A 14425-nucleotide genomic window follows, 5' to 3' on the forward strand; every position below is an offset into this window, starting at 1 on the left:
GAGTGTTCAAATAACTGTAAATTAAGTCTTTTTTACATAGAATATGTTCTCCTAGTGTACAAATAACTGTAAATTAAGTCTTGGTTACTTAGAATATGTTCCCCTAGTGTCCAAATAACTGTAAATTAAGTCTTTGTTACTTAGAATATGTTCCCCGAGTGTCCAAATAACTGTAAATTAAGTCTTTTTTACATAGAATATGTTCCCCTAGTCTCCAAATAACTGTAAATTAAGTCTTGGTTACTTAGAATATGTTCCCTTAGTGTCCAAATAACTGTAAATTAAGTCTTTGTTACTTTAAATATGTTCCCCTAGTGTCCAAATAACTGTAAATTAAGTCTTTGTTACTTAGAATATGTTCCCCTAGTGTCCAAATAACTGTAAATTAAGTCTTTGTTACTTAGAATATGTTCCCCTAGTGTCCAAATATCTCTAAATTAAGTCTTTGTTACTCAGAATATGTTCCCCTAGTGGCTAAATAACTCTAAATGAAGTCTTTGTTACTTAGAATATGTTCCCCTAGTGTCTAAATAACTCTAAATTAAGTCTTTGTTACTTAGAATATGTTCCCCTAGAGTCCAAATAACTCTAAATTAAGTCTTTGTTACTTAGAATATGTTCCCCTAGTGTCCAAATAACTGTAAATTAAGTCTTTGTTACTTAGAATATGTTCCCCTAGTGTCCAAATAACTCTAAATTAAGTCTTTGTTACTTAGAATATGTTCCCCTAGTAACCAAATAACTCTAAATTAAGTCTTTGTTACTTAGAAAATGTTCCCCTAGTGTCCAAATAACTGTAAATGAAGTCTTTTTTACTTAGAATATGTTCCCCTAGTGTCCAAATAACTGTAAATTAAGTCTTTATTACTCGGAATATGTTCCCCTAGTGTCCAAATAACTCTAAATGAAGTCTTTGTTACTTAGAATATGTTCCCCTAGTGTCCAAATAACTCTAAATTAAGTCTTTGTTACTTAGAATATGTTCCTCTAGTGTCCAAATAACTGTAAATTAAGTCTTTGTTACTCGGAATATGTTCCCCTAGTGTCCAAATAACTGTAAATTAAGTATGTGTTACATAGAATATGTTCCCCATAGTAAAGTGTTACCAGAAGTCTACTTGCAAAGGGTAAAGACCAGGGGGCTCCCACTAATTCAACGTTATGCTGAGTTTCTTCATGCACTTGTTTGCTCATTTATCTGCCGGTCCGTGAAAATAATGCCTACATTAAACCAGTTCCTGGTGCAAAAAAGGTTTTTGGGGACCCCTGCTCTACAATACCAGTCCCTGAGGTGAGCAGTGGGGCCAGTGACCGGGGTCACAGTTGGACATAGACCACCTCCACGGTTATGGATGGCAACAGATGGGTGCGCCGTAGTGTTTCCACGCCTCGGCCCACCCACCCTGTCAACAAACACTCTCAGCACTCACGGTGCGACACAATCAACACACTTTGTTTGTGTCTCACACAGACAGCCATACCCCGGTGTAGTCATCACCTCTAATCACATCAGTGTGTTCCTCCTGGCCAGCCCATCTGTGTTGTGCTCGCAGTCATGGTAATGTGTCCAAGATGGCTACCCTCCAAACATGCTCACTTTTCCCCGCCGAGGCCAAACAACGATGCAGCGAGTTCAACTTTTTTTTTGCTGCGTCCAAAGGATCGCCTTTGGTGGTTCCTGTCAAGCAGGAAGTGATGGCTTTGAGCTCTTTGACGTCTCTATCGCCAGGTACATAGTACATAGCCCCCGTGACCAGCCTCACACCAAAAGCTGACATGTTTGTTATTTGGAAGGCGGAGTTGCTGGGAAACAAACACAGCGAGAGTATTTGTTTGACTTAGCAGCCTGGACTCTCACACTATTATGTTAGATCCACTATGGACTGGAATCTCACACTATTATGTTAGATCCTCTATGGACTGGACTCTCACACTAGTATGTTAGATCCACTATGGACTGGACTCTCTCACTATTATGTTAGATCCACTATGGACTGGACTCTCACTATTTTGTTAGATCCACTATGGACTGGACTCTCACTATTATGTTAGATCCACTATGGACTGGACTCTCACACTATTATGTTAGATCCACTATGGACTGGACTCTCACACTATTATGTTAGATCCACTATGGACTGGACTCTCAAACTATTATGTTAGATCCACTATGGACTGGACTCTCACAATATTATGTTAGATCCACTATTGACTGGACTCTCAAACTATTATGTTAGATCCACTATGGACTGGACTCTCAAACTATTATGTTAGATCCACTATGGACTGGACTCTCACAATATTATGTTATATCCACTATGGACTGGACTCTCAAACTATTATATTAGATCCACTGTGGACTGGGCTCTCACACTATTATGTTAGATCCACTATGGACTGGGCTCTCACACTATTATGTTAGATCCACTATGGACTGGACTCTCACACTATTATGTTAGATCCACTATGGACTGGACTCTCACACTATTATGTTAGATCCACTATGGACTGAACTCTCACACTATTATGTTAGATCCACTATGGACTGGACTCTCACACTATTATGTTAGATCCACTATGGACTGGACTCTCACACTATTATGTTAGATCCACTATGGACTGGACTCTCACAATATTATGTTAGATCCACTATGGACTGGACTCTCACAATATTATGTTAGATCCACTAAGGACTGGACTCTCACACTATTATGTTAGATCCACTGTGGACTGAACTCTCACACTATTATGTTAGATCCACTATGGACTGGACTCTCGCTATTATGTTAGATCCACTATGGACTGGACTCTCACAATATTATGTTAGATCCACTATGGACTGGACTCTCACACTATTATGTTAGATCCACTATTGACTGGACTCTCAAACTATTATGTTAGATCCACTATGGACTGGACACTCACAATATTATGTTAGATCCACTATTGACTGGACTCTCAAACTATTATGTTAGATCCACTATGGACTGGACTCTCAAACTATTATGTTAGATCCACTATGGACTGGACTCTCACAATATTATGTTAGATCCACTATTGACTGGACTCTCAAACTATTATGTTAGATCCACTATGGACTGGACTCTCAAACTATTATGTTAGATCCACTATGGACTGGACTCTCACAATATTATGTTAGATCCACTATGGAATGGACTCTCAAACTATTATGTTAGATCCACTATGGACTGGACTCTCACACTATTATGTTAGATCCACTATGGACTGGACTCTCACACTATTATGTTAGATCCACTATGGACTGGACTCTCTCACTATTATGTTAGATCCACTATGGACTGGACTCTCACACTATTATGTTAGATCCACTATGGACTGGACTCTCTCACTATTATGTTAGATCCACTATGGACTGAACTCTCACACTATTATGTTAGTTCCACTATGGACTGGACTCTCACACTATTATGTTAGATCCACTATGGACTGGACTCTCACAATATTATGTTAGATCCACTATGGACTGGACTCTCACACTATTATGTTAGATCCACTATGGACTGGACTCTCACACTATTATGTTAGATCCACTATGGACTGGACTCTCACACTATTATGTTAGATCCACTATGGACTGGACTCTCACAATATTATGTTAGATCCACTATGGACTGGACTCTCACAGCTTCAATTTTTAATAAAAAAACTTAGTTTTTACCACCGGATGTTAAAAACTGTACTCATTACGGGCAAACCGTAGTTGTTGGCAGGTATGGCAAAGAGACAGATCAAGATTTTAACACACATCATAGGTCGGAAAAAACTAAGAAAAGCATAAAATATTTTAAAAATTTTTTTTACAGAGATAAAAAAGACAGATTTCCGACTATAGACAGAAAAATCCCAGGTCTGAGAACACAATCAACTTCGACTTTGTATCAGTGTTTCTACAAAGACATTTAACTTCAATCACTTCCTGTCGAGGATTCTCAAGTTGGCAGTTCACTACAAAACGTTTGAAAAAGCAATCGAGTGTTTCCTCAAACCGCCGCATTGACGAAATCCGCAATTGCCACAACACATTCATTCACCATCATTCAAATATTACAATTATGATATATCAAAACAATTGTCAAAATGACACCATCAAGGTAAAATGACGACAAACTTAACCAAACGTGAACATGGTAGATTTAAGCCTCAAATAAAATAGAACAAACACATGTAGAAACACACGTTTTTACAATGGAGTTCAGGGTGCGCATGGTGCATTCAAACAACTGCAAACGCTGCATGGAACTCAAACTAAAAAGATGATGGCCAAGTTCACTTAAGTCTTTGCATTTTAAGGTTTTGTTATTTTATCCGTTGAGTGGATAATTCACAATAAAAGAAGGTATCGTGTGTCGATACTGCCTGTCAGCCACAGCAAGAGCAGCTGATTGGAGTGTCAGCAGCCAATCCAGAGGGTGCTAAAAGTCAGCTGACGCGTCAACTTTAAACACTGTCGCGTGTGACGTGGGTTACACTCAAACAGCAGTTTATTTCATTAAAATAATGCAGCTCATTTTTATATTTAACAAGCTGATCTTGCGGGCCGGATTAAATCTGTTCGCCGGGCCTGATTTGACACCCCTGTGATACGAGGTCCCCCATTTCTAATCCCTCTTTTTGTTTGTGTTATAGTCCTTCACATTAAAAGTATGATTTTGGCAAGGAAATGGAGTATTGTGTGTGTGTCTTCAGGTGTGAGGTTTCTTTTAGAGTCCTGCCTTTGGTGATGAAGAAGACAGTCGGAACATGTCAGGGAAGAAATGAGGCCTAATATAGTGAAAATATTGTCTACAAGGACATTTGAAAAGTGTATGAAGGAAGATGCAAACAAACAAACCCACTCAAATCTATTTAAGCTCCAGAAAAAGGCAATTAGAATAATACATTATGCCCCATATAGAGCACATACCAATGATCGGTTCATAATGAGTAATTTTCTTAAACGACATGATATAACCCAATACTGTAGCCTTCAAGCTATGTTTATGGCTTCACAAAGGGCTCTACCTGCAAATATACAGAGTCTGTTTCCACTCAGAGATGGTTCACATGAACTCAGGGGTGTCCTGAAATTCAAACATAATATAGTATATTCCACATTCAAGGCTCAAACGTTAGCGGGGGGTGAAACTGTGGGACAATGTGAGTCTTCTAGCCTAAGAGTGTTCAAACCTTGCGGTAAAAAAATGTGTTGTTGGGAAACTATCAAAAACATGACTAGTTGTTTGGACTATCTTTTTTATTTTTATTTTATTTTTTTATTTTATTTTATTTTATTTGTATTTATTTATTTTTTTATTTATTATTTTTTGTTTGTTTTTTGTTTTTGTTTGGACTATCTCAACTGTGGGACACAGGTGCAAAAGAAGGGACATAACACACCAGACAAGGCTATTGACAATGTGTTTTACAGCATGTTATTTTTGTTCTGAAATTGTCATGTATCCATCAAATCTGCTGTTGAAACTAGAACTATATAACCAACATATATAACCAACATATAAGGTGATTGTAAATTAGGGGCGGGATATGGATAAACATTCTTGCTTTTTTCCCGTATCCCTTTCCGGTGGGTGCCGTTGCATGTCTGTCAAATTGGAAAGAGTGAGGAAGTGTTGCTATGTATGTCTACCGGAATAAATAAATACATAACATTAATTCATTGTTAGAATAATTATGTACCGTATTTTTCGGAGTATAAGTCGCACCGGCCGAAAATGCATAATAAAGAAGGAAAAAAAAACGTATATAAGTCGCAGTGGAGTATAAGTCGCATTTTTTGGGGAAATGTATTTGATAAAAGCCAACACCAAGAATAGACATTTGAAAAAATAAATAAAGAATAGTGAACAACAGGCTGAATAAGTGTACGTTATATGAGGCATAAATAACCAACTGAGAACGTGCCTGGTATGTTAACGTAACATATTATGGTAAGAGTCATTCAAATAACTATAACATATAGAACATGCTATACGTTTACCAAACAATCTGTCACTCCTGATCGCTAAATCCCATGAAATCTTATACGTCTAGTCTCTTACTGTACGTTGTTGCGTTCGACCAGATGTTCCTCCAGGGAATTTAAGCTTCTGGTCACTCCCAAGTTCTTTTGATGACATAAGCTGAGCTCAAATTTGACCACCAGACAGAATGGGTATTTTGTGATTTATTTTCAAAGCTTTGAAAACAAACGTGACACCAATCCAGTACAGAAGCGTTCACTAGCGCGGCTAAGATCGATCTCCTCCCCAAACCCACGGAAGTGCTGCCTTCTTCCATCTGTCCCTCGCTCCCACCTTCGTTGTTATGGCTACTCCCTGAGTTATGGCTACTCCCTGCATACCAAACTATCAAGGCCGACACACAGTACTTGCAGACCAAAAGAGCACAATAGGAAGAACACTAGCTGTTTTGTAATATGACTATGAAAATAAAGAAGTAACACTTAAATATGGATATATGAAAAAATCTGCTTCCGTCAACGTGAATGAGCTAAATAATATTATTTGATATTTTACGGTAATGTGTTAATAATTTCACCCATAAGTCGCTCCTGAGTATAAGTCGCACCCCCGGCCAAACTATGAAAAAAACTGCGACTTATAGTCCGAAAAATACGGTATGTATTATCACACAACTCTTATGCTTAAGGGCCGTTGTTATCGTTATTATCAATTGTGCTGGAATTGTATTTTTCTTTGTCTGTGCAAAGCTGGCAATCCAAAAGATTGCGCGCCAGTCTCGTGTCAGTGTTTGTTTCCAGACTCGGCCTGCTGACTGCCAAGGCCGAACATGGAGTACCGTGGCGCAGACAGAGCAGAGACAAAGCGATATCACGACTGTCAGGCACATTTGCATTTCTTGTATAATAATACATTGTGTCTAACTGGAGCTGTCGAGATTACCCTCCTTCCTTTAGCGACAGCTTCAGTGATGTAACCAGGGACCTAGGGATGATACTCGAAACCGGTTTTCCCGGTTGTTCGATAAGAAAAGAACCGAGTCCTCGGACTCGAATCCCTTTTTGAGAACCGGTACCCGTTATCGAGACCACTATAGTAAAGAAAAAGAGTTAGTTCTTTATTCGAATCCCTCGGAACGAATCCCGTCCCGACCAGAATGCCCCTTGAGACATCACAAGAATTGACGTCACGTAGCTCAGTCATTAGGCGCAGATAGGGAAAGCAGGAAAAACAATGGAATAATAAAGTTCAAAACAATATAATCCAATGAATAACTTTACTGAGAGATTTGAGCAGGGTAAAACACATGACCAACACTTTTACGACCAACGGGAAACATAGCAACCAGGCTAGCAACGCACCTCCTTTACGGCAGCTGTCGCAACGTTCTTAAAGCAACCGCAGCACATACATATATATACAACACATCTCCCTTTTTTAACTTTTGTTTTTCTTTCTTTGTAAACAAAACAAAATCACACTGTATATGTGTTGTCTGTCTAATTATAAATAATGCAGACGAGGCGTGTTGGCTGAGTTCTTGACGTTTACTTTCACGGGTGACGACATGCAACAACACTTTTCGGGGCTACCGCGCATGCTCGTCACTCCCGTTGCATGATGGGTAGTGTAGTTGTTGTGTTCCCTAGCTCATAACATCTTTCCCCCTATAAAGAAAGATTTCAACTCAACAAAGTGTATTTCTTTTTTTAGCTTTAACTTTTCATTTTTCAGCATTGTAACCACATTTGCAAACAACTTTTCTCTTCATAGAATTTTCTTTCAATAAAGAAATCAAGTGCAAAAATGTCAAAGCATCATAACAAACAGTTATGTTCCAATAGCAGCAGAAGTGCACTTTTTGGAGAGCTGTATTATTTTCAGTTGTGTGCCCAAGGGACTGATTTTATTTAACACTATATTATTATTTATAGTTTAGTTTAGTTTATTAAGGATCCCCATTAGTCTACACCGCAGTGGAGACTATTCTTCCTGGGGTCCAGGCAAAAAACATCACACAATCACAAAACAAAAGATTAAAATGCAGTACAACATGATCAAATAATAAAATGTTGTAATACAAAAATAGCAACAACAAAGAACCAAAAAAATAATAATAACTTCGAGTTTACATAATATTGTTCATACCAAAGATAAAAAGAGCAATATAAAAATAGATATATATATATTTTTGCAAAAATAAAATATAAAATATACACCTATAGTGATCACAGAGACAGGTTGTTTTTGTGATACTGTATATATTTGTTTTTCTGAAAAATCCCACTTAATATACTTTGGGTAACAACAGTCAATATATATATATTTTTTTAAATTTTTTTAGGGGGGTAACAGTCAATATTTATTTATTTATTAGATTTTATTTTTTTCTTATATAATAAAAGTGAGCTTTTGTTAAACCAAATATTGTGTGTTTTTTTCCATATACAACAACTTATCTGGACTCGATAAGGGAATCGATAAGGAATCGGTTCGATAAGGGGATTCGATAATAGGCTCGAACTCGATAATTTCTTATCAAACATCATCCCTACAGGGACCTCCCAAATAAATAGAGGAAGCACGTGGGCTGGACTTTTAGAACGTAGTTTGGATCTGTAACTAAGTGTACAGCCCAAAACACGTCTCTCCTCAATTGAGCAAAATTGAACTCTGTCTCTGCATGATTCCTTGCTTCTCGTCTGTTTAATAAATGTCATCAGTGTTTGAACCTGACATGTACCTCCTATATTAATATTGTGAAAACTGACTAACCGCAGGTTATTATGACAGGGCGTGCCATGCTTGTTCCCCTGGAGACATGCGTGCTTTACCTTGGTGATCTTGGGGTGTGCACAGCGGCTGTTCCCCGTGGTGGCGTGCATCCAAGTGCTCTCGGCGGGCGTGCACTCCTGGCGCAGGGAGCACTTCTTCTCTTGTACGCACCAGCCGCACTCGAACCTGGGGTTGGCCTTCAGACACATGCCGCAGCTGTCCCTCAGGGCGTAGCACTTGTACAGGTGAGCTGAGGAGCACAAGCAGAAGCCTTTTCATTGGCGGGGCAGAACAAAATGCTATTCATTTTTCATTAGTATTTCACAAACGGGTTCAGAGTCACCAAGTAAATGCAATATTCCCCGCCGATTGCCCCAGGAATCTCTCTCGCTCGCTCTGCTATTCCATCCCCAAATCCCATCGGTCATGGAGCGGCTTTAAAGCAACCCCGCACCAATTACTCTACGCTAAATGACTCCTTTCTAATTACATTAACATATCAGTATTTTCTCATACGACACCAGATGATTATCGCCGTTGAGAAATAGGTTGGAGGCAGACGGTGAAAAGGGACAGACGGGAAGACGGAATGAAGGACGACTGCACAAAGATTGAAATTAGGGATCCACCCGTTATCAGCCAGGCTTTGAATATGACCAATGTATGATCCTGTAACTACTTGGTATCGGATCCATACCCAAATGTGTGGTGTCATCCAAAACTAATGTAATATATCAAAGAACAGAAGAATAACAGAAGTGTATATAGAACATGTTAAAACAGAAAGTAAGCAGATATTAACAGGAAATGAACAAGTAGATTAATAATCAATATTTACAGTTTGTCCTTCATAATGTGTACAAAATAATAGGTGTATAAATGACACAATATGTTACTGCATACGTCAGCAGACTAATTAGGAGTCTTTGTTTGTTTACTTACTACTAAAAGACAAGTTGTCTAGTATGTTCACTATTTTATTTAAGGACTTAACTGCAATAATAAAGAAACTTAACATGTAACGGACTTGGTTTTAGTTGGTAGAAGAATTCCTCTCTGTTTCTGTTGGAGGACTTGGTTTTAGGACCATTAACGGACTTGTTTGTTTACTTACTACTAAAAGACAAGTTGTCTAGTACGTTCACTATTTTATTTAAGGACTTAACTGCAATAATAAACAAACTTAACATGTAACAGACTTGGTTTTAGTTGGTGGACTTGGTTTTAGGACCATTAACAGACTTGTTTGTTTACTTACTACTAAAAGACAAGTTGTCTACTATGTTCACTATTTTATTTAAGGACTTAACTGCAATAATAAACAAACTTAACATGTAACAGACTTGGTTTTAGTTGGAGGACTTGGTTTTAGGACCATTAACGGACTTGTTTGTTTACTTACTACTAAAAGACAAGTTGTCTAGTATGTTCACTATTTTATTTAAGGACTTAACTGCAATTATAAACAAACTTAACGTGTAACAGACTTGGTTTCAGTTGGTAGAAGAACTCCTCTTGGTTTTTGTTGGTGGACTTGGTTTTAGGACCATTAACAGACTTGTTTGTTTACTTACTACTAAAAGACAAGTTGTCTAGTATGTTCACTATTTTATTTAAGGACTTAACTGCAATAATAAAGAAACTTAACGTGTAACGGACTTGGTTTTAGTTGGTAGAAGAATTCCTCTCTGTTTCTGTTGGAGGACTTGGTTTTAGGACCATTAACGGACTTGTTTGTTTACTTACTACTAAAAGACAAGTTGTCTAGTACGTTCACTATTTTATTTAAGGACTTAACTGCAATAATAAACAAACTTAACATGTAACAGACTTGGTTTTAGTTGGTGGACTTGGTTTTAGGACCATTAACAGACTTGTTTGTTTACTTACTACTAAAAGACAAGTTGTCTAGTACGTTCACTATTTTATTTAAGGACTTAACTGCAATAATAAACAAACTTAACATGTAACAGACTTGGTTTTAGTTGGAGGACTTGGTTTTAGGACCATTAACGGACTTGTTTGTTTACTTACTACTAAAAGACAAGTTGTCTAGTACGTTCACTATTTTATTTAAGGACTTAACTGCAATAATAAACAAACTTAACATGTAACAGACTTGGTTTTAGTTGGTGGACTTGGTTTTAGGACCATTAACAGACTTGTTTGTTTACTTACTACTAAAAGACAAGTTGTCTACTATGTTCACTATTTTATTTAAGGACTTAACTGCAATAATAAACAAACTTAACATGTAACAGACTTGGTTTTAGTTGGAGGACTTGGTTTTAGGACCATTAACGGACTTGTTTGTTTACTTACTACTAAAAGACAAGTTGTCTAGTATGTTCACTATTTTATTTAAGGACTTAACTGCAATAATAAACAAACTTAACATGTAACAGACTTGGTTTTAGTTGGTGGACTTGGTTTTGGGGCGGGGTGTGTGGTTGGGGGCGTGGTTAAGGGCATGGTTAAGAAGAGAGTTTATTTACAGCTAGAATTCACCAACTCAAGTATTTCATATATATATATATATATATATATATATATATATATATATATATATATATATATATATATATATATATATATATATATATATATATATATATATATATATATATATATGTATGAAATACTTGACTTTCAGTGAATTCTAGCTATATATATATACATATATATATATATTTATTTATTTATTTTATTATACATATAAATAAAATAAATACTTGAACTTCAGTGTTCTGGAGGCTATCCAGTAGATGGCAGCATTGTCCTGTTTAACTTCTCCGTTCATGACTGAGTATATAATTTCGGCCACCGTGTTCAATGGAGAAGTCTGTTCTACAAAATGTACAGGCAACATACCCCTTCCCCTTCGAACTGTCCTTGGATGAACTGAAATTCTTGTTTCCATTCGTTTTGGAAATTGCAAGCGTATTTCTTCATCTTGCTCGTCGACGGCGCCACCATGTCTGTAACTTCCTCGTTCTTCTGCTTCGTCTCCTTGTTGTGTGCGCAGTTGTGCACTCTACTCCCTAAAAGCCGTAGATGTTTTGACGTCATTGGGCAGGCAAGCTGTTTATATTGTGGGAAAGCGGACGTGAGAACAGGCTGTCCCCACTCAGGTCCGCATTGAGCTGGAGGGGGCGTGGCCGGGAGTTTGTCGGGAGAACATTTCTGCCGGGAGGTTATCGGGAGAGGCGCTGAATACCGGGAGTCTCCCGCTAAAAACGGGAGGGTTGGCAAGTATGATATATATATATATATATATATATATATATATATATATATATATATATATATATATATATATATATATATATATAATAAATCATAGAGCTAAACTACGCCCCCTTGTTGTCTGTGCCGTCTACTCCCCCTTACATAACATTGAGGCTGTAATTGCTGCCAAAGGTGCATCAACTAAGTATTGAGCAAAGACCAAATACTTATGTACATGTGATTTTTTTATTCTTTATTTTTTTTTAGGCTACTTAGTAGGCTTGATAGTAAAGGAGCTGGTGTATCTCTGGGTGAGGTGACTCACTGCACTCAGACACAACTGTGTTTACTTACAACAAATACATTGATTATTGATGTTTACTAATCGATTCTATAATCCTCCATGTCGGAATTGCGATGCGTCTAAAAAAATCGATTATTTCCCCACCTCTACTTGGAAGCCTAATAACAGTTTATTACAGACTTATATACAGCTCAGATAAAAACACAACGTTGTGTTGTGACTGACCTTTGGTAGCTAATCACATTACAGTGACATGACCGCTGCTTCGTAGCAATAAAACCCAGCATCATTACTCATGTTACATCTTCATGTTGTCACCTGCAAGCCGTTTTGAAGGTGGCAATAATTCCACTTTACCTCACCGGACCCGCGCTATACGGGCAGTAATAATTATGGCGCCAGCTCTGTAGAGCAGCGATTATATCCAGCAGACATGATCTCATTGTCTCCTTCCACCACTTCAACCCTAAACATTATCACTCTTTGCTTTCGCTGGCACGGAAGGCGTAGAAAATTCACCTTTAAAAATGTACATCCAGTCTTTAATGGGCTTTCAGCTGAGTGCAATGACTGGCTGAACCAGTAGGGGACGCTGTGGTAAGTGAGGGTTGAGCCTTAAGTCAAATAGGGCAAAAAACAAAATACTGTACTAAGTATATTTGAATTTCTGTCAGCCACAAGATACACTATATTACCAAAAGTATTTGGCCGCCTGCCTTCACTCACATATGAACTTGAAGTGCCATCCCATGCAATTGTCCAAAATGTTTTGGTATCCTGGAGCATTCAAAGTTCTTTTCACTGGAACTAAGGGGCCAAGCCCAACTCCTGAAAAACAACCCCACACCATAATTCCTCCTCCACCAAATGTCACACTCGGCACAATGCAGTCCGAAATGTAGCATTCTCCTGGCAACCTCCAAACCCAGACTGGTCCATCAGATTTCCAGATGGAAAAGTGTGATTCATCAGTCCAGAGAAGGCGTCTCCACCGCTCTAGAGTCCAGTGGCGACATGCTTTACACCACTGCATCCCACGCTTTGCATTGGACTTGGTGATGCATGGCTTAGATGCAGCTGCTCGGCCCTGGAAACCCATTCTCTGCGTACTGTACGTGGGCTAATTGGAAGGACACATGAAGTTTGGAGCTCTGTAGCAACTGACTGTGCAGAAAGCATCCGCTGACCCCTCTCTGTCCGTTTACGTGGCATACCACTTTGTGGCTGAGTTGCTGTTGTTCCCAAACTCTTCAATTTTCTTATAATAAAGATGACTTCGGAATATTTAGGAGCAAGGACATTTCACAACTGGATTTGTTGCACAGGTAGCATCCTATCCTACATACATATATATACATATATATATATATACATACATACATATATATATATATATATATATATATATATATATATATATATATATATATATATATATATATATATATATATATATATATATTAGGGCTGCAACTAACGATTAATTTGATAATCGATTAATCTGTCGATTATTACTTCGATTAATAATCGGATAAAAGAGACGAACTACATTTATATCCTTTCCAGTATTTTATTGACAAAAAAAATACAGCATACTGGCACCATACTTATTTTGATTATTGTTTCTCAGCTGTTTGTACATGTTGCAGTTTATAAATAAAGGTTTATAAAAAAATAAATTAAAAATTAAAAAAATAAAATTAAAAAAATAATAAAATTAAATTGCCTCTGCGCATGCGCATAGCATAGGTCAAACGAATCGATGACTAAATTAATCGCCAACTATTTTTATATTTATAAATAGTTGATTTATATAGGCTAGTAAGGTAAAGTTTTGTACCTGACAAGTTTACCTTACTAGCCTATATAAATCAACTATTTATAAATACACATTAGTAGGCTAAATGAACCTCTTTAACAACTATTTTTATAATCGATTTAATCGATTAGTTGTTGCAGCCCTAATATACATATATATATATACATATATATATACACACATATATATATATATATACATATATATATATATATATATATATATATATATATATATATATATATATATACATATATATATATATATATATATATATATATATATATATATATATAT

General features: G+C 37.1%; 2 protein-coding genes across 4 annotated transcripts in view; both read right to left on the reverse strand.

Moving 5' to 3' along the window:
- LOC133648406 (plexin-A1-like) overlaps positions 1-14425 on the reverse strand; it is a 155580-nt gene that overhangs the window by 140081 nt on the left and 1074 nt on the right. For all 3 annotated transcript variants that reach the window (XM_062044473.1, XM_062044481.1, XM_062044464.1), the window contains exon 2: positions 8837-9027. In XM_062044473.1, the coding sequence (XP_061900457.1) occupies positions 8837-8986 (150 nt within the window). In that variant the 5' untranslated portion in view covers positions 8987-9027. The remainder of the gene's footprint in view (positions 1-8836; positions 9028-14425) is intronic.
- The window catches only part of LOC133661029 (plexin-A1-like), a 234172-nt gene continuing 233123 nt past the window's right edge, over positions 13377-14425 (reverse strand). The window contains exon 15 of the mRNA XM_062064396.1: positions 13377-13429. Coding sequence (XP_061920380.1) covers positions 13377-13429 — 53 coding nt within the window. The remainder of the gene's footprint in view (positions 13430-14425) is intronic.

Source organism: Entelurus aequoreus, linkage group LG01 (assembly GCF_033978785.1).
Source record: "Entelurus aequoreus isolate RoL-2023_Sb linkage group LG01, RoL_Eaeq_v1.1, whole genome shotgun sequence".
Taxonomy (NCBI): domain Eukaryota; kingdom Metazoa; phylum Chordata; class Actinopteri; order Syngnathiformes; family Syngnathidae; genus Entelurus; species Entelurus aequoreus.